We start from the raw sequence: 21,213 nt of genomic DNA on the forward strand, positions 1-21,213 counted from the left end.
CTAGATTTTCAAAAAAATCTACCTAAGGAAAAAAAAATCATAACATTAATGTACTTGTAGAAACTAGATTGCTTATCGGGAAAAAATGATCAGACCTGACCATGCCTGTTCATATCTGAAGCGTTGAATACGCTCAGGCCTGATCATACCTGTCCATGCCTGTTCATGTCTGTTCATGCCTGTCCATGTCTGAAGCGTTGAATACGCTCAGGCCTAATCATGCCTGTCCATGCTTGTTCATGTCTGTCCGTGCCTGTTCACGTCTGCCCATGCCTGTTCATGTCTAAAGCGTTAAATACGGTCAGGCCTGATCATACCTGCCCATGTCTGATCAAGCCTGATATGTGGGATTCAATTTAAAATCTTAGTTATAATTAAATATAACTACCTTAGTTATAATTACATATAGCTAACGTAGTTTTAATTATATATAACTGATATAGAATTTCGTATAACTATTAATCAATAATTAATAAATCAGATATAAAATTTTCTTGACTAAAAACCTATCATGTATAAGATATAAAATTTTGTTGACCAAGAATCTATCACGTATAAGATTTTTATTACTTGAAGTTCATACAAAACTAACTTTTCAAGACAATTTCTTAGGTCAACGGGAAGCGGGTTAAACATCCAAGCGTAAGGCCCACGGTTCAAATCTTGCACACGCCCGAATTTTTTTTTTTTTTTATAGAAATAATTATATATAATTGTATAATATAGTTATCTATAATTCTATATAATTATCTATTGCCATTTTTTATCTATAATTTTTTTACCCGGGTGGGCCTGACCAGACATGAACATACATGATCAGACCTAAACATGTCTGGCCAGGCCTGGTCAGGCATGGTCATCTTTCATGTCTGATCAGGTCTGATCATTTTTTCCCGGGTAGGGAAAATCATTATTTTGCCATCTTAGATTTCCATGTAAGTGTATTCTGAATTGAAAAATGACTATTTTTTGGGCTGAAGAATTCACAAATAACAACGTTATCGAGCTCTCTGAGCTTAGAAGAGTGGGAAATTCAGAGGTTGCCCAGCGAAGTCAATTATGTTTCAGTTCTTTTTCTGAGTGTAAGAAAAATCAGTAAAAAATAAAGACGATTTGGAGAATTTCGAAATTCTAACAATTTCTCTCGGGAATTAATATCGAAAAATGAAAAGGGCATATATAAGAAACCTTATATGTAGTAAAATAGGAGTACCATAGAAGTACCATATAGAGTCACCATAATACGGGCGAAAATTAAAAGCCATTACGTTGCTACCACTGAAAAAAATTGTTTTATCAACTTAGAAAAAATCTTTTGGTTTTTTTTTTTATGAACATTTTATTTGCTCACTAAAAACGTCCTGTAACTTTCTAACAAGGACTCAGAGCAAAAAAACACATGAATGCTTTTTTGTAGGAAATTTTATTTTCTATAAAAGCTATGCCTGTGTTACCGCTACGAAGAATTATTTCATCGACTTGATAAAAATACTTTAGATTGTTTTTATGAATATTTTATTCGCTCACTAAAAAAGTCTTGTAACTTTTCAACAAGGACTCAGAGCGGAAAAAAAGACCAACCTTTTTGTCAGTAATTTTTTTTTTTCAGTATATGCCATGCCGGTGCTCTTTTAAAATGCAATGGTATTATATCCTTGTCGAAAAGAGACTGAATTTTGCTGAAATTTTCGTGTCGCTTGACTTTAATTTACAATTTTATAAATTCATCAATTTTCTTTTTCTTACACAGTCTTTTTTAAAATTTATGTTGTAGCTCCTTAAATCTCATCTAATTTTCTACATTTTTTTCCATCAAAATTGTTATGGTGCTTTTAGCGTTTTCCTCAAAATTTTATAACTCCGAGGTTACCGCTGGTTCTACAAAGAAATTCGAACATAAGGTTATATACTCTGACAGTTCGATCATATTGAATTTAGCTGCGACAGATGATATTCACTTGTAGAATTAAATATAAAAAAAAACGAACAGCCAATCAGAGTTTTGCAAATTTTGCGCATCTTTTAGCAGGGCAAACTTATCGGCCCTACTAATCATATATGATTAAATGTGATCAGATCTGGTCAATTTTCATATCTGATTATGTATGGACTCAAATCTATTCATACAAAATCTTTTTTTATCGGGGCGTTACAAAATGTCACAGCTTTTTTTTTCGTTTTAAAAGGTTTCAACGGAATTAAAAATACTTATATGCTTTTCAAATCATTTTGTGTCATAAAAAGATGATAAGAGTTGAATACTATTAAAGAATTTAAAAAGATTCAGTAGAATAAAAAATTATAAATGCTACACAGAGAAAAAAACTTTCTTGGACCAAAATAATTATAAGGAAGATCGAACTTATTTTTGAGCAAGAATAAAATTTCTTGGCTCAAGCAAATGATACGTTCGGAAAAATTTTAACTTTGTGCAAGAAATTTCCAGACTTCCTTTGGATTTTCTTGGCTAGAAAAAATTTTTGAGTCAAAGTTTTATTTCTTTCTGTGCAGTTGAATTTTTTTATAATTGGAAAAAATAATTGATTCTAAAAATTGATTTATGCTGTAATCAAGAAAATTAGCAATTTTTATGTCTATCCAAATCATTATACAATTACCAAATAATAATAATTAGACATTATTTCGAGATTGGTAAGAATTCAACAGAATTCAAAAATTTCGAGCATAATCGACTCATTTCATATCCTATGAAAATAATTAAATTGAGACGATATTTTAGAAATTAATAGTATTCGACAAAATAAAAAATTTTAATTCTAGTTTGATTTTTCAATGTCCCCCAACAATTATGGAATTTAGAAATTATTTTAAGATTACAAAGTATTCTACAGAATTGAAAAATTTGAATACGATTCACATCATATTATATCCGAAAAAGATAATCAAATTAAGACATTATTTCAAGATTTAAAAGTATTCAATAGAAACGAAATTTCAAATACTGTTTCAAATTTTGTATATATTAAATAGATAAGAAAATAAAGACATTATTTCAGGATTAAAAAGTATTTAATAGAAACAGAAAATTAAAACACTGGTAAAATTCTATTATATCCTTAATAGATAATAAAATGAAAACATTGTTTCAGGATTAAATAGCATTCAGTAGGAACAGAAATTAAAAATACTAGTTGAATCCTTTTATATCCTAAAAAGATAGTGAAATGAAAACATTATTTCAGAATTAAAAAGTATTCAACAGAAACAATGACATTTCTCGAATGAATTAAACGATTGAGATGGTTGAGGCGGTAATCGGCGCGTTTTATTGGATTCTAGAGCTAATTAGATTTTGAAATCGATCGATTTGATTTTTTTGAAGACATTCGAAAAAAAATGTTTTTTAACATTTTTTTCTTCAACGATATCTCTCGAACGAATCAACCGATTGAGACGGTTGAAGTGGCAATCGACGCGTTTTATTGAGTTCTAGAGCTGATAAAATTTTGGAATTGATTTATTAAGTCGCTTTTGAGAAATTTCAAAAAAACTAAAAAATAAAATTTTTCTAATTCTTTCGACAACGGTTTCTCTTGAACGAATGAACCGATTTTTATGGTTGCCCTGATTAAACAACTGAATTCGATCGATTAAACAAAATTAAATTTTTAATTCTATTAAATTCAGATAAATTCTGTTGATTCGGTACTTAACTTGAAAATTAATTCTGTTTAATTCGGCAGGAAAACCAGACTTTGTTCAAATTAAAACGAATTTAAATAATTCTATTCAGTTTAATTCTGATTAATTCGAAAATAATTCTCCAATTTCTGGTTCTGAATTTGAATTAAACTGAATTAAAACGAATTCGAAATTTTTTAATCGGTTTTATTCTGTTTAATTCAAATTCAAATTTTCAATTTAGTTGAATTCTATTTTGCAGAATTCAACAAAATATAGCAGAATTAAAATTTTGAATTCGGTCGAATTCAGTTGTTTAATCAGGGTGAAGTGGCATTCGACGCGGCTTATAAAGTTTTAGAGTTCATTAGATTTTGAAATCAATCCATCGAGCTCATTTCAAGTTATCCAAAAAAAACATTTTCGAAAAAATTTATTTTTGGAATAACTCCGAACGCTCGATCAAATTTAATTTTTTACTATGGTATTAAATATCATACATAAATTTTCATTTTTGCTTACTTCACAGTTTTGGGAGAGTTGAGGCCAAGGGCCAGCTCCTGCTCCAATAATAAAAGCTTTATCACCATAGTGGATTTGTTTTGAAATCGTTCGGACATCATAAATCTTATCTCTTTGAACACATGGAAGTAAAAAAGGTGGTCCGCCGATTTCACAAAGTTTTGGATGTCCTCCGAGTCCTGAAAAATATCAAAGCAATGAATATAGTTTGATTGCACCATAATCTTACGTTTAAAACTATAAACCTGCAGATGCTAATTTGAATGGTGATTCTCTTAAATCTGGGCAATCTACAACTTCAACTGAAGTCTCCAAAAAGTTTTTGGAAAGAGCTGGAGAAATAACTAAAAAAGTATAATTGTAAATAATTGAAGAAAAATATAAAATATTATATACTCATTAAATAAAATCATTAATGCTAAACTACATAAGAATATTTACTCAAACATACCATTTTTTATGTCGTTCAAGGTTGGAGTAAAAAGAGTTCTTCGACAGATATTCAAATCTTTACCAGTTTCAGTATGCATTGCAATTTGTCATCTTAAAATACTGAAGAATAAAATTAACTTTAATCGAAAAAATTAGTGTCGTGGTTAAATATGAATAATAATCAATATAGTGAATAATTCTTTTAACTGTTGATACTAATTATCAAACTGATGTTGTTAATTTTAATATATTTGTTATCTAATCTTTGAGTTTACTCTTTCACGGTATTTAATATAATTATCTTATCAACTTGTTTTTTTCAACTGATACAAACGTTATATAATTTTTTTTATTATGATGTAATCATTTTATGAGATAAATTTGCAAAAAATGACATAGAAATTTTTGCAAACAATAATATTGAGACAAATACGTATTTAGATTTTCGATTTAAAAGATGAAAGTTTAAAAACAACTATGGAAATGGTTGGCCCTGCGTGCCAGCTCCAAAACTTCCCGTTGTTTTCGAGCTCAAGGAGCTCGAATACATTAATGTGAATACATTTTTGAGCTCCTTGAGCTCGTACATGTCAATCGTTTTTCAGATTTTTTTAACTTCCCGCTAAGAAAATCGACGATTTTCAAAAAATTCGGAATTATTGGTTTCACCCCGATATTCAAAAATCGGGTTTTCATCATATGTTGACGTTTGAAGGTGCAAGGATGCTTTTCAGACATTTTCAGAGCGATGTGTGTGTGTGTGTGTATGTGTGTGTGTGTGCGTATGTAAACGTCTCATATCTTTCTAATGAATGACCCGACTTAGATGGTTCTTGCGGCATTCGAAAGATTCCTTCTGAACTTAGATTTTCAGAAAATTTTAGGTTATTTAGTCAAATAGACTCTGAGATATTTCAGAAATACGAAAAAAAAGAAAAATTTTTTTTTCGTTTTTTTTTTTTGATATTTTGAAAACTGTCGGGTCGATCAATGCCAAAATCTCATCAGTTCTGAAACTTAATAAAAGCTTTCGATTGCTGCCAAGAACGTCTTAATCAGATAATCCGTTCTAAAGATATCGTCAACGGAGAATAAATGTAAATTCTATATCTACTTCTATCATTGAATACCATCATAATTACTGAACAATATTACTCAAAACTAATATGTTCTTCTTTTGTAGTTCATTGGAAGTTTTGGCGCTGACCCGCAGGACCAACCGATGCCCAGATTTATTTATATTTAATCCTAAATCCTTTTTGAAATAATAAACCGATTTTGACGTTCAAGGTGGTATTCAACGAAGCTTTTTGATCACTAACGTTCAAAGGAAACTTTCATCAATTAGCTCAACGATGTGGATTTTATTTAAAACAAAACACGTTTTCGCAATTCTTCCGACAGCGGTTTCTCTTGAACTAATGAACCGATTTTGAACGTTGAAGTGGCATTCGACGCAACTTATAAATTTTTAGAGCTTACTTGATTATAAAATCAATTCATCGAGTACAAAACGTTTTCGAAAAAAACATTCTTGAAAAAATTTCATTTTTGGAATATCTCCGAATGTACCATACCAATTATGCTCAGCTTAAAAAAAATACCGGAATGAATGAGGTGCTTCAAACGCCACCTCAAAAAGCCAAATCGGTTAATCCGTTGAAAAATTACAGAATATTTGAATACATACGTACATACGTACGTACGTACACACATACGCCGCTCAGAGTCTTCATAATAAATTTAAAAAAGTTGGAGAATCCAAAAGTGCACACCTCAATCGCTAATCTTATTTTTAGTTATTACTTTTATTTTATTTTTATTTCATACCATTAGTTTTTTTTAATTATGAGTTTTTATTTCACTTTTAAATTATAAATTTTATTTTTTTTATTTCTTATTTTCAGTTTCATTGAACATTTTTTAAGTAATAGAGATTTAAGGTTGATTGATAGTTGACAAAACAAAAATTCAATAGCATTAATATTAAAATTGTCTCATTATGTTATATATATATATATATATATATATATATATATATATATATATGTGTAAATCCATTAATTTTCGACAAAAGTGTTCGCGCGTTGACCATCGATTTGGACGCCGATTTTTTGCTCGAAAGTAGGTCAGAAAAGAAGGTGATCCTTAAAATTTTAGCTCAATATCCCTAAATCCGGCCACTGCAGAACTTTTTGAAATTTAAGAAAGTTGATTTTTTGGTTATTTTCAAAAATTTATATCTTAAGGTTATTGGGTTTATCTTGTCAAATTAAGTTCCGTACCAGTTGCTAATAGGTATTTAACAAATTTATTAATGAGATCTCGCAAAAATATTCATGTAAGTACCAATTTAATCACCGGTCAGACACTGGTATAATCAAAACGCCATTGTTCCATAAATTAACATACGACTTTCCTGCTTAAAAAATCTCATAAGATCCGATAGCTTCGTATAAATTCTCATAGAAATTTTATGAGAATGAATGAGTTCTATGAGAAGTGGGAGTCCTCTTCTCATAGAACTCACTGAATTTTATGAGATTGTATAGGAGTTATTTAAAAAAATTATTTTCTCATAGATTCTGATAAGGGATTCTTTATAAGATTCTATCGGAAAATACAAATGTTTATGAAAAATGAGTTTTTATAAGGTTGGATGAGATAAAATATTCACGGGATTTATAGGAATCTACAAGAAAATAATAAAATTTACAAAATTTCTATTTAGATGAGAATGTATGAGGATATGATTTTGTCACTAACAATTGGAATCTATGAGAAAATAATCAAATGAGCAAAATTTTTGTTTTAATGAAAACGTATGAGGAAACCATTTCATCAGTAATGATGAGATTCTATAAGAAAATGATAAAATTTACAAAATTTTTATTTAGATGGGAATGTATAAGGAAATGATCTCGTCACTTACAACTGGAATCTATGAAAAAATAATAAAATTAGCAAAATTTTTGTTTTAATGAGAACGTATGAGAAAATGATCCTGTCACTAATAATTGGATCCTATGAGAAAATAACAAAATTTATAAACTTCCCGTTTGTATAAGAACGTATCCGAAAATATTTTTATTAGTCAAAATTGGATTCTAAAAGAAAATAAAAATTTTCGATCGTAAAGCACTCTCTAATGCTTCGCATTATGAGTCGTGCAATAAAATTTAAAAAATTTACGTTTTAATAAGAACGCATGAGAAAATGATCCTGTCATTCATAATTGAATTTTATGAGAAAATAATAAAATTTATCATTTTCCCATTTGTATTTTCAATGACTTGTTGACTCATGTAAGTTACGATATTTGCAAATATAAACATATTAGTCTAGTCAAAAAGTGCCTTTTTGACAAAAACCTGTTCAAGACCACCGAAAATTATGATTAAGGTCTCTTTTGATTCGGAACACAGCATTTTCAAAAATTTTATCGTAAAAATTTGGGGCTGGCAAGAATTGTAAAAGTTATAAACAATTTAGTAAAAAAAAAAAAAGTGGATTCGTTTTTTGCAAATAGTTCAAAAACTATTATTAAACTAAATATTAAGAAATAAAAAAATTTTGGTACTTTCTAAACACATGGATTAATAATAATCCACCGAAAAAAAATTTTTACCGCAATTTTTCAATTAACTATACTTTTGTAAATTAGTTAATTTTTACACGTCAAAAGTTTATATAAACATCCTGATTATTTCTAAACTAAGAACTCAGGATTATTTTCACTTCTTGGAGCTATTCTTGGAAGGGTTTAGAAAAAGTCACAGTTGGAAAAATTAAAAAATTTGGATTTTCATTTTTTTATTCCCAATCTGAGGAATTGAAAAATTAAAAATGCAATTCAAGCAATCAAGAAATTTATTTTTTTTATTTTTTTGTTTTTTTATTGCTAAAAGCTACATAACAATAATTTAAAAAAAAATTTACTTATATTGTTTAAATAATTGTTATAAACAAATGCATTTTTGATAAGATTTTTCAAAATTTTTTTTTTTGGAAATAAGATGCTTGATGAAAATAATGATTTATAAGAAAAAAATCGTGCCCTAAAAAAATTTTTTTATTGCTAAAAACCGCATTTGCTAATTAACAATTTTTTTTGTTGCTTAGTATTAATATTAAGGAACTATTTTTTTCTTAAATCGTAATTTATCATGTTCTCTTGTTCAATAAAAAAATAATAATTTTTCATTTGTTTATTAAACAAACACTTTGTTCTGAACAAATTAATCTTTACGCTATATTTTTTTTAAATACTAAATAAAATACTAAAAACAACCATGTGTTTTTTTTTATCGGAATAAATTTTAAGAATATCCGAGTCGAATTTTATCTGTTTTTTCTTGTAATTTAATCAATTTAATAAAGTTTAAACCTGACATTTTTCAAGATTATGAGAAAAGAAAAGAAACAATTGAATAACTTTTTTTAAAAAACTGCTTTAATTGAATTTAAAACTATTACAAAAAACAAAGAGAACATCATATTATCAAAATTTCAATAATGAATAAAAACAATTTTTTTAAGCTTAGTCTTGGGCATATATAGTACTGAATAGCCTTAAGTAAAAGAATAAATTTCTATTTCCAAATGCATGTGGTGGCCGAGCAGGCTAAAGCACTTGACTTGAACTGTTTTCAGAGCTTCAATCAAAGGGTCGTCAGTTCGAGTCCCATCACATGGAAAAAATAAAGATTTCTTCTTTACTGAAGTTGAAAAATAATATATAACTCTCAGTGGGTTAAAATAAGTTGGCACTAGTAATTAAATTATTTTTTTAAACAAAAAAATAAATGATTTTATTTTCTTATTCAATTCAACTGAAAATAATTTCAAAATTTTAATTATTCCAAATGATTTTTAATTATCTGAGGAAACAGAAACATACGATATTTCTCTTTTTTTTTATTATTATCTCATAGAATCCCATAAGTATGTCGCCTACGAATTAACGTAAAAATAATAAAACTATTTTCTCATTCATTCTTATACAACGGTAAGAGTATAAACTTGTACTTATAGAATCTTATCAGAAATTGATGCATTGCAAATTATTGTCTCATAGATTCCCATAAGAATGTCGCTTACAAATTCACGTAAAAAAGCAAAACTATTTTCCCATTCATTCTTTTACAACAAGAAATAACAACACGTCTATATTTCCAATTGATTCTCTTCCCTAGCGGTTCTGTTGACTCGGCGCAAACTCGGATTAAACTCGGAGTTTCTGCGGAGTATACTCCGTCATAGAGTTCTCTCGGAGTATCAGTGGCGTTTAGGGAGAGTTTTAGCGGAGTAGACTCGGAGGATGGTGTGCAGATGCGACGCTAGATTCCGCTAGCGCTCTGTCGGGGTTTTTGTGGACTACCGTTAGTGTCCTCACGGAGTATGCGCGGAGTACTGTTGGAGTTTTTTTGGAGCATTTGTCGAGTAAAAGCAGTGTTTTCAAGGAGTATCGCCGGAGTACCGCGAGCATTTTTACCGAGCATTTGTCGAGTACAAGCAGCGTTTTCAGGGAGTATCTACGGAGTACTGCTGGCGTTTTCGCGGAATTTTTCCGGTGACTTGGTGGAAATTTCTCTATGTTCTTTGACATCTAAGTACGGCTTTTGCGAAAATTTGTAGCATAATTTCGACATAAATACGGATTCATCTCAACATTTTAGTAATGTTTCAAAAGTATAATAGTTGCGTATTTTGAAATCACAAGTAAACTAATATAAATATTTTTTCATGTATGTCTTTTTCACAATAAGCAAATGTTTTATTCATTCATTATATATGGATGCTTCATTATCTAATAAAATTGTTAATTAAACTGAAAAGAAACATAACTTAAAAGTCATAGTTTTAGAAAATGTTCTGAAAACAGATTTTGACGTGAATTTCGTTGAAAAAATATGTTCTTTAATTACAATTAATATAATTAGAATTTTACAGAAATAGACAGAGATTAATACTATAATTAATTATAATATATTGTGATAATATAATTATTTTAAGAGAAATGAATTTTTGAATAACTTAACAAATAGAACAAAAAAGTGAAATATATTATTTATATTAATTTTAAGCTATTCTCATTCCAACCATTGATTCTTAACAATTTGATTTTTTATGAGCTGTCTAATTATACATAGTATATTATACCCTTTTATAATTTGAGCAGTGTATAATTTAAACGTAACTTCTGTAATTTTGTATTACCACCAAAATATTGACGTAATTTCACAATTGTACGGCTAAATCTTCCGTCAAAATGCGGGGAAAATTTGGCGAGAACTCCGCCCAGACGTCACAAAAACTCTGCAAAAACATTGTCAAAACGCCAAGCATACTCCTTAAAAAGGCCGACTATACTCGACAAATGCTCCGCAAAAACGCCAGCAGTACTCCGTAGGTACTCCCAGAAAACACTGCTTTTACTCGACAAATGCTCCAAAAAAACTCCAACAGTACTCCGCGCATACTCCGTGAGGACACTAACGGTACTCCACAAAAACCTCGACAGAGCGCTAGCGGAATCTAGCGTCGCATCTGCACACCATCCTCCAAGTTTACTCCGCTAAAACTCTCCCTAAACGCCACTGATACTCCGAGTTTCCGACGAGTTTACTCGGAGTTTTGGCGGTGGTGTCTAAACCGCTAGGGTTACGAAATGTAAGTATGACGCATTCCTACTCATTCCGATAAAATTGTGAACATGTACAACAAATTTTATATAAGAATGAATGAGACGTAAGTTCAAGGATTTGGTAAGCTTCTATCGGATTTTTCACGGGTTGACCAAAAACACGTACTGATCGATTTGCCTCATAATTTTTCATAGCAAACTCTCATTTATTCTTCAACTTTTTCAGCAACGCTCATAATGAGACAACTATGGGATCTATTTTTTTTAAATTTTTTAAATTTCATAATCCAGTTTTTTTTCAAAATGTTCAGTCACGAGCTTGATTAATTTAAATCAAGCTTCGTGCATTTCCGCTCGGTTCGGGAGAAGCCGAGCTCGTTACTGACTGAAGGTCAGAATAGTGCCGGGTCACTCGCTATTTGGGCCCGGCACATACAATTTCTAACTCAGGATCGTGTCAAGACGTCCTGAGAACCCGCTACAAGCTGACCAATCACAAAATTCGTTTTATATTGGTCAGCCTATGAGAGAGCTCGCTATCAACTGCTACCTTTTGGCGCGCTTTTAAGCCAATAGGAAAATTCGTTATATGCAGCAAGGCTGCCACGTCGACACCAAGCTTCTCGACGACTCAACAACGCTACCAATATTCATTCTACAACTATCTGTCTAACCGCTTCGCTCAGAGATTCTACAACGTGTCTTTGCTACTTGCAACCTCGTGCTTGAACCGCTTCGCTTATTATTTCTTGTGTGATACTAAACTAAAACCGCTACGCTGAATTATCCTCAATATTTAGACAGTATATCAAGGCTGCTATTTATTGAGAATAAATAAACTGTTCTGTCGCTAATAATTAATTGTTAATTAATTATTGTTGAGTTAACCGCTACTGACCACGTGTCAATTTATACGTGAATAAACTATCTGAGTTGCATTCGCTATCGCGTGTTAATTATAGTCGCATTCGCTTCAATATAAGTTCTCATAATTTTAAGTGTAAATAAGTGTAAATAAATCTATAATTTATTTATTGATAAAATCTGTGTAATTTTTAATTGTTTAATTCACCTCGCCTAAACCAGATCCAATTAGTTTATTCGCTCATTTTACACAAAAAAAATGTCTTAACATAATAGCATGCTCAGTATTTACTGTTAATAATTATCGGACACATTTATCATCAAAATTTTTTAATTTTATTTCCTCAGGAAAATTATTATTTATTAATTAACTATTATTGTTATTAAGGTATATGTCCCAATATCGGAACGACGAAGGGTATATGACTGATTTTTATCGTTTTAAAAATATTCAAACAAATTATAAACCAAAATAATTTATTACATCATATAGAATAGACATTTTCCAATTCAAAAATAATTAAATTCGTTCATTTTTTTTAAATTTAATATAAAAAAAAAAAATTTTTCTATGACACCCAAAAGACCCAATATCGGAACGCTGAAATAGCATTATCCCAATACGGGAATTCGGTTGTCCTAATACCGGAACAGTAAATAAAATAAGTTATTTTTTGCATTTATTCATGGTGAAAATATTAATAATTATAAAATAATATTAATGTTAAACGAGTATGAATGTAGCAGACATCAGAGAGCTTTAAAATTATGAATAAATAAGATAAATAATTAAAAAAATAATATTTACAAAAAAAGCACTATTAATATAAAAATTTTTTGAATTTGCATTTGTTTAAATTTTATATTATTAATTATTTACTCGATTTATTAGTAATTTTAAATTTGTTTGATGATTGCTATATCACACTCATAATGTAAAATGTATTTAAAATTTTAAAATGATTGAATATTCAATGAAAATAAATATTTTGAACTAAAGAATAGAAACAAAATTAATCATTTGAGGTTATACTAGAAAAATAATTAAAAAAAAAAACTAAAAACAAAAATTTATTTTTTATGATTTAAATTAGAGTTTATCTATACTTAATCTATTTTTATAACAATCATACATACTGCTTCAAATATTAGGGCTCCAGTAATAATTAATATTGTACTTGATGTAGCCAGTCAATAAAATTCACCGTTAATGTCTATCGATAACATTAATAACATTAATATGATTGGCTGTTCCGGTACTGGGCACGGGTTCATTTTGGTGTACCAATCGACGAACAGTAAAATTAATATAATAATACTATTTTTTTCATATTTTTAATATGTTTTCTTGAATCTTATGTCATTCAAGATGCATATACAAAAAAAAAAAATTATTGAAAAGTAATTCCATGCATTTTCTATAAGCCAAGACCATTGACTGATTTCTTAGGAAAACCATTAAGAGACATGAAAAAGTTATGAATTCGAGACTATTGCTCTAATTAACATTTTTTTTTTTCATATTTTGAATATTTTCTAAAATCTATTTTATATCTTATTTTTTAACTGAAAGATTAAGGTTTCAAATAAAGAAAGTTTTATTTAGTTTCATCGCGTACAAGTTGAAATATAATATAATGATTATCAAATCGTTCCGGTATTGGGTCTTGTTCCGGTAGTGGGACATTTATCTTAATTGAAATTATTAATTAATTAGTAATCATTTTTCTGTGGAAGAAAATTTGAAAATTTTGATGAAAGTTGTGTGTCAGATAATTATTAACAGTAAATCCTGAGCATGCTATTATGTTAATGCAATTTTCTTCAAAAAAAAAAAAAACTGGAATATAAAATTTAAGAAATCTAAAAAAAAATAGATCCCATCGTTATCCCATTATGAGCATAGCTGGAAAAGTTGTAGAATAGGTAACAATTTGCTGTGAGAAATTATGAGGAAAATCGATCAGTACGTAATCTTTGTAAATCGATAATTTATTCTTAAAAGTTACAATTTTAATAGAAGCGTGGTTCTAAATTTTTTTTTTTTTTGATATTTTTTATCGAAAAGATATCTAAAAAGAAAATATTTTTTGACTTTTTAAAAATTTGATTTAAACCACTTTCCGCGAAAATACAGGCATTTGAAAGAAAAATCTCTTCCTTTTTCAAATTTCGATATTTCGAAAACGATTGGAGAAAAAAATTTGAAAAAAAATCATGAAGGTCTCTTTCAACCTATATCAATAGATTTAAAAGTTTCAAAAAAATCCGTGGTTCAAAAGCTAAATGGTATCTGATTTGGCGTGAAACGCCTCATAGATAGCCCGAACTGGGAATATAGCCCAGACCAGGTCGGTATTGTGCCGAGTGCTGTACCAGTTGAGCTATCCGGCACTTTACTATATTCCCTGATAGCACGAGTTGATCGTGAAAAAGTTGGTCATTCATTAGTTTCCGACCAACTTGACGACAAGTTGTCAACAACTTTAGATTTTGCAACTTTTGGCTACAAGTTACCGCCAACTTTCTGAGAAAGTTGGCGCCAGTATGGAGCCGCAACTGGAATGCAAGATTTTGAGGAAATTGAAAGTAAACTTTCCGTCAACTTATGATCACCAACTTTTGCAAGCAACTTTTGCCACCAACTTTCTCAGAAAGTGTTCGTCAACTTATTGAATTTCCAACTTTTGCCACCAACTTTCTCAGAAAATGTCTATCAACTATTGGAGGTACCAACTGTTGGTGGTCAACTTAGTGTCCAGTTGCGGCTGCAAGTTTCTCGTCAGTTTCTCGCCAACTTGGCTATCAGGGATTGCGTTTAAACTAAATTCATAATTTATTGAGCCACACCGTCCATCGTACGGTAATACACCGATTTTATATAGTGGAAACCTAAACAGAGTTGATTTTTTTATTTTGCCCTACAATCGATTGAGGCAGCACGGAGTCTGCCGGGTCAGCTAGTATATTTATATATTTATTTTTATATAAATATACATAATTATGTTATCTTATAAATAATCATACATATTTGTACATTCGGTTGAAAAATTTTATATAATTAGATAAAATTTTGTTAGTTTTTATAAAATTACATAAAATTTTATTTAAATATATAAAATTTTATACAACGGAGTTCTAAAAAATTTTATGAATGGTAATTTCTGAGTGAATATCAAGCTGTGCGGGTGTGTGAATCATAATATTTTATGAAATAATTTAGATACGACCAAACAACGTAAGATTATTTGTAAAAACTGTATAAAGGTTTATAAAATAAAGTCTATAAAATTTTTAAATTTATTACCCGATTCATAAATGTTATAAATAAAAACTTTTTTTAAATTCTTGGAAATAGACTAACAAAACCCAAAGCGGGATGAAAGCTAAAAAATTTTGAAGTTTCAACAATGAATTAAGTTATGAAAAACTGAGATATAAAATTAAAAAAGTCTTAGTTAAGTTTAAAAGATTTTAACTTCTCATTTTTTTTTTTTAATTTGCCAAAAGAAAGAATTATTGCCCGGCTATTAGTGGGTATACCACTATTGGTCTCTTTACCCTATTCGCTTCGATGGCAACCGTTTGTAGCGCCATCCGTGACTAAAAAAATAATTTCACTACCTATACTAGGCTATGAATACAATGGACATTTAAGGCCATTCTCCAAGGGTGCCCCCCAATTTTTTACAAAAAATGTGGCACTACCTGGTGGCCAGCAGCCGCACTAAAAAAAGTACTAGAGCTGAAAAACTTTATAATTAAATTAAAATTATTTAGAATAAGCAGATGCTAAAAATATAAATTTTATAATGAATAAAAAAATTAAGATTATTTTTTAAAATCATTAGTTAGTTTAAGAAAAATTTCAAACCAGAAATTGGAAAATAATATTTTCATTGACCTTGAACTGTCAATATCATGTTTATTTTATATGAGCAATTAAAAAATAATTTTAATATTTATCCAAAAAAGGCCAACGTACCAGTAATTTTAAAGACACGTAGAATATTAAGAAAATTACTTACAGTAATTATAAGTACCTAGTTAAGCGTAGTTTCTTTAATAAATTTTAGCATTATATTTGCCATTTAGGAACTTTTTATTTTGACAGATGTAAACATCAGGTCTGTACTATTTTGTGGGCGCGTGCAGGGCGCTCAAATATAGTAGCAGGAAAAATTAAATTTTTTAAAAATTCGTTTCTTTCAGAATTAGTAACCCTGGAGAGAATGAATTCGCTTAACTTATATATATATACAATAACGTATGATTACATATGAGGTACATATAATTATTTATAATTATGTATGTGTATAACATTATCATATCAACATTTATATATACAATGTAAAAATCAAAATTGTAGATTTTTTTTTTTACTTAAACTCTTTAATCTATGATTATGAAATCATTGAAAAAAATGTATGTACTTATATTCAAGAAACGATCAAATATTGATCTTATTCACTTTCGTTGAGACTTATTTGACTGAACTTGTATAAAGATATTTCCGTTATTCAATAAATATTATTTGGCGAAAGTAAATAATTTACATTTATGATTGTCTCTTGAATAAGTACATGATTTTTTTACAATGATTTAGTAATCATAGATAAGAAAATAACTGAAAAACATCGGAATTTTGAAAAATTTTCACAAGATAGTTTATAGGAGATGAAATAGCCTAAAAAAAAAGTCATACGGTATTTTGTGACAAGTCTCATAGTTTCGCCAAAATAGTCAAAAATATTTCAATTCTTCGTACTTTAAACTTTAACTTGATAATACTCATGAACTGGTCGATTTATCAAAAAATGATAAGGGCCTTTTTTTATAGCACGTCGAATTTCTATAAAAAATGTATATAAATTTGTTCGACCTATCGATCTGCTCATAAGTTATAACTCTTGAAAAAATAATTTTCTGATCGATTTTAAGGGCTTGACACTGAAATAAAAATATCTAGAAAACAATGCGGAGTTTCGAAAAATTTTATGAGTCATACATTGTCAGGAATAAATTTACTGATTAAAAAAGGGCTATGACTTTTTGTGATAAGTCAGCTAGTTTCGCCGGAAAAGTAAAAAGATCTCAAAATTTACTATGAATTTGTCTTCAAGCTTAAATTACATTCTCGAAGTCAAGTTAGAGTAATTTTCGAAATCTTTTTACTTTTTCGGCAAAACTATCGGACTTACCATAAAATGTCATAGAATCTTTTTTGTAGATAATTTTATTTCCTACAAATTGTAGTAACAGTTACTATCAGGATGGTAACAATTATAATTTCTGATGGTAACTGTTGCTATCTGGATTATAAATATAACTATTTAAAATAATATAATAATTAACTCTAGTTAATATACAGGATTATAACAATTATCATAAATATATGGTGAATATTACAATCTACAAGATTTATATACAATCATGTAGATAATATTTACTACTATCTGAAATTTTTACCATAGCGAGATAGTAACTCCTATTATTTATTTACTGAGTGTAATTTTTCGAGGTCCCACATATGCTAAATCTTTTTTAACTTCCCGCTAAGAAAATCGACGCTACGAAAATTGATTTTCAAAAATTTCGGGAAGTTATTGTTCTCACCCCGATTTTCGAAAATCGAGTTTTCATCAGATGTCAACGTTTTGAGGTACTAGGAAGCTATTCTGACTATTTTCAGAATGATGTCCGAGTGTGTGTATGTATGTGTGTGGGTGTGTGTGTGCGCGCGCGCGCGTGTGTGTGTGTGTGTGTGTGTGTGTGTGTGTGTGTGTTGTGTGTATGTATGTAAACTCTTTGTAACTTTTGAACTAATGAATCGATTTGGATGGTTGAGGTGGCAATCGAAAGAGCTTGTTGGCCATCAACTTTCCTTGAAATTTCAGATTATTTGATTGAATAGACTCGAAAATATTTGCGAATTACGAAAAAAAAAAAATTTTTTTTTTAGTTTTTTATTGATTTCTCAAAAAACGACTTACACGATCGACTTCAAAATCTAATCAACTCTAGTACTCAATAAAACGCGTCGATTTCCACCTCAAACATCTAAATCGGATAATTCGTCCGAGAGTTATCGCGGGAGAAAAAAATGGTGAAAAACGGTTTTTTCTAAATATTTTCGAAACGACTGACGCGATCGATTTCATATTTTAATCAGCTCTAAAACTCAATAAAACGCGCCGATTGCCACATCAACTATCAAAATCGATTAATTAGTTCAAAAGATATCGGCGTTGAAAAGTTAAAAAAATAACATTTTATGTTATCTGTTCCGGATAAATCATAATATAACGTAACAAAATGTGCCTGATATCATACCAACTCATCTTTTTCATGGTTTCTTTTGATCATATAATGTCATCGAACTTGGTTTTTAGTTTAAATCATATTATCAACAAAAAAATCGATAAAACGTAGTTTTTAATATTTTTATCGGATATTTCATATTTTATTGTTTCTTACATGAGTCAAAAATTATTTAAATCTTGATTTTGATCCCTGACATTGATTTCTGCCTCAATACACTCGACTTGTAAAAAATAAAAAAAAAAAAAATTAAAAATAATGCTCAATTATATTTACAAAAGTGATTTTGGAATGTTTGAAAAGTTAAAAAAAAATTTCAGAGATACCTCATTTTGCCTCCGGTCTCCTAATTTATATGAATTTTTTAATAACAATATTATTATTATAACAGTTATGTCTTATTATAATTTGTTTTTTGTATTACTATTTTATTATTCACTTATTAATATTTGTATCATCAATATACGTCATCAGCGACTTGTATAGTAGCTGAAATGAAAAATTAATTTTTTTCGTATTTATACTATTTGAATATTTTGGAAAAACCGTGTTTATTATCGTTGTCCCATATTTTATTGTTGGTTTATTCGAATTACTGGGCATGGATAACGTTATAAATATATATAATCAAAAATTAAGCTTGTATGTAATTTATTCAAGTTTCTATAGCTGCTCTTACACCCATAGAAAGTCGCCGAGCTTCGAAATTTTTCTATAGATCGGCTGATGTCTAGTTTGCAATGATTGGCCAATAAATAGCTACACTGTCAAAAATTCCTAATAAATTTTACTGTGGGCGCATAGCAACACCGGGATATAAGAAAACTGGAACAAAATTTACAAGTGTCCCATAGTAAACGTATGCGCAGACTACACGATTGTGGCCTATGCGCATACGTTTACTATGGGACACTTGTAAATTTTGTACCAGTTTTCTTATAGTCCGGTGTTACTATGCACCCATAGTAAAATTTGTTGGGAATTTTTCACAGTGTGACTATACTGGCTCGTGCATGGTGAATCATTGGCAGCCGTCTTTTTGCTTATAAAAACGGCGCACAATTAACCGCCATTTTTTGGCCAACGGTTTGATCGAGTGTGCTTGATACCAAGCTTTGGCCGATGATTGATTGCTACGATTGGCCAATGCTTGCGACTGCGATGCTTGGCATACCTTTATCATCCGATATTTAACCGATCTTCGGCCGATGTTTGAAAATTGGCAGCCATTCACGACCCAATAATGGGCCGATTCTTTTTCTTTGTATGAGCAATTACTGTGCGACCATTAATTGCTGCGATATCAATAATCAAAGTCAAAAAGATCCTTTTTCATTCCAAGACCAAGATCTCAGCAACAAATAGTCATACAGAGACAACAAAAAGGCAAATTGTAGCTTAATAAATTTCATAACCGAACTGTGCATTAGTTTTCTAGAAAAAGATTTTTCCGGGCTCGTAGAGCCAAAAACCAAAACCAAAAAATTAATAGCATTTTTTTTTCGAGCTATTTATTATCACGCAATTACCATGGCTAAAAAAAATCGGTAAAAGATCTTCAAACTACAGAATTGAAGCTTCGAATTTTTTTTTTTCATTTTTCGATACGACCAATTTTACAAAAATAAAGCATTCCAAAAATCATTAAGAAATTTATAAAATTTTGTTATTCTTTTAATTTTTTCGATAAGAGTATTTGTGCTGTCTTATTTTATTGAATCTATATTTACAGATATATAATATTATGAAGGTCTCAAAACTAAGTATGCCAAAATTTTTTTTAAGTTGCGTCATGATAAGTGAAAAATTTATGTGAAAGGTTTTGATCTTCAATAATTTCTTACGATCAGAACTTTTACAAATTAAAATATTAATTTATTTATTTTATTTTCAAATTTTCACATAAGGGTTCGAACGAAATTTAATTTTAAAATCAATTATGATTCATCAAATTAATAATCAATTATTAAACAACTACGGTACATATCTTCTTTTAATATTTTTTTAATGATACGAAATTCAATTAATTGATACCAATAAATAAAAAATCGCGTGACCTCGACAAGTCCGTTGTAAAACACAACCTCTCCGCGTTCGAGGCGTGCAAAATAAAATTTTAGTATTACTATTTCTGAAAGAAATGAATTTTTAAAAAATTTAATTTTTCCCGCTACTATATTTGAGCGCCCTGCACGCGCCCACAAAATAGTACAGACCTGATGTTTACATCTGTCAAAATAAAAAGTTCCTAAATGGCAAATATAATGCTAAAATTTATTAAAGAAACTACGCTCAACTAGGTATTTATAATTACTATAAGTAATTTTTTTTTGGATAAATATTAAAATTACTTTTTAATTGCTCATATAAAATAAATATGATATTGACAGTTCAAGGTCAATGAAAATATTATTTTCCAATCTCTGGTTTGAAATTTTTCTTAAACTAACTAATGATTTTAAAAAATAATCTTAATTTTTTTATTCATTATAAAATTATATTTTTTGCATCTGCTTATTCTAAATAATTTTAACTTAATTATAAAGTTTTTCAGCTCTAGTACTTTTTTTAGTGCGAATGCCGGCTACCAGGTGGCGCCGCATTTTTTGGAAAAAAGTGGGGGGCACCCTTGGAGAATGGCGGCCATTCAATGGCCTTAATGAAAAAAATTATTTATTCAAAGAAAAATTATATATGTAAGCTAAAATATCTGTGGGTAAATATTGTAAATAAATTAATAATTAATGTAAAAAAGAATAATTGGAAAAATTAATTTTTTTAAAAAG

General features: G+C 29.1%; 1 protein-coding gene across 1 annotated transcript in view; it reads right to left on the reverse strand.

Annotated features, from left to right (window-relative positions):
• LOC103575988 (ester hydrolase C11orf54 homolog) overlaps positions 1-21,213 on the reverse strand; it is a 38,789-nt gene that overhangs the window by 12,103 nt on the left and 5,473 nt on the right. Inside the window, exons 2-4 of the mRNA XM_053739457.1 lie at positions 4,616-4,716; positions 4,410-4,508; positions 4,165-4,343 (exon numbers count right to left, since the gene is read on the reverse strand). Coding sequence (XP_053595432.1) covers positions 4,165-4,343; positions 4,410-4,508; positions 4,616-4,694 — 357 coding nt within the window. The 5' untranslated portion in view covers positions 4,695-4,716. The remainder of the gene's footprint in view (positions 1-4,164; positions 4,344-4,409; positions 4,509-4,615; positions 4,717-21,213) is intronic.

This window comes from Microplitis demolitor, chromosome 5 (assembly GCF_026212275.2).
Source record: "Microplitis demolitor isolate Queensland-Clemson2020A chromosome 5, iyMicDemo2.1a, whole genome shotgun sequence".
In the NCBI taxonomy this organism is placed as follows: Eukaryota; Metazoa; Arthropoda; class Insecta; order Hymenoptera; family Braconidae; genus Microplitis; species Microplitis demolitor.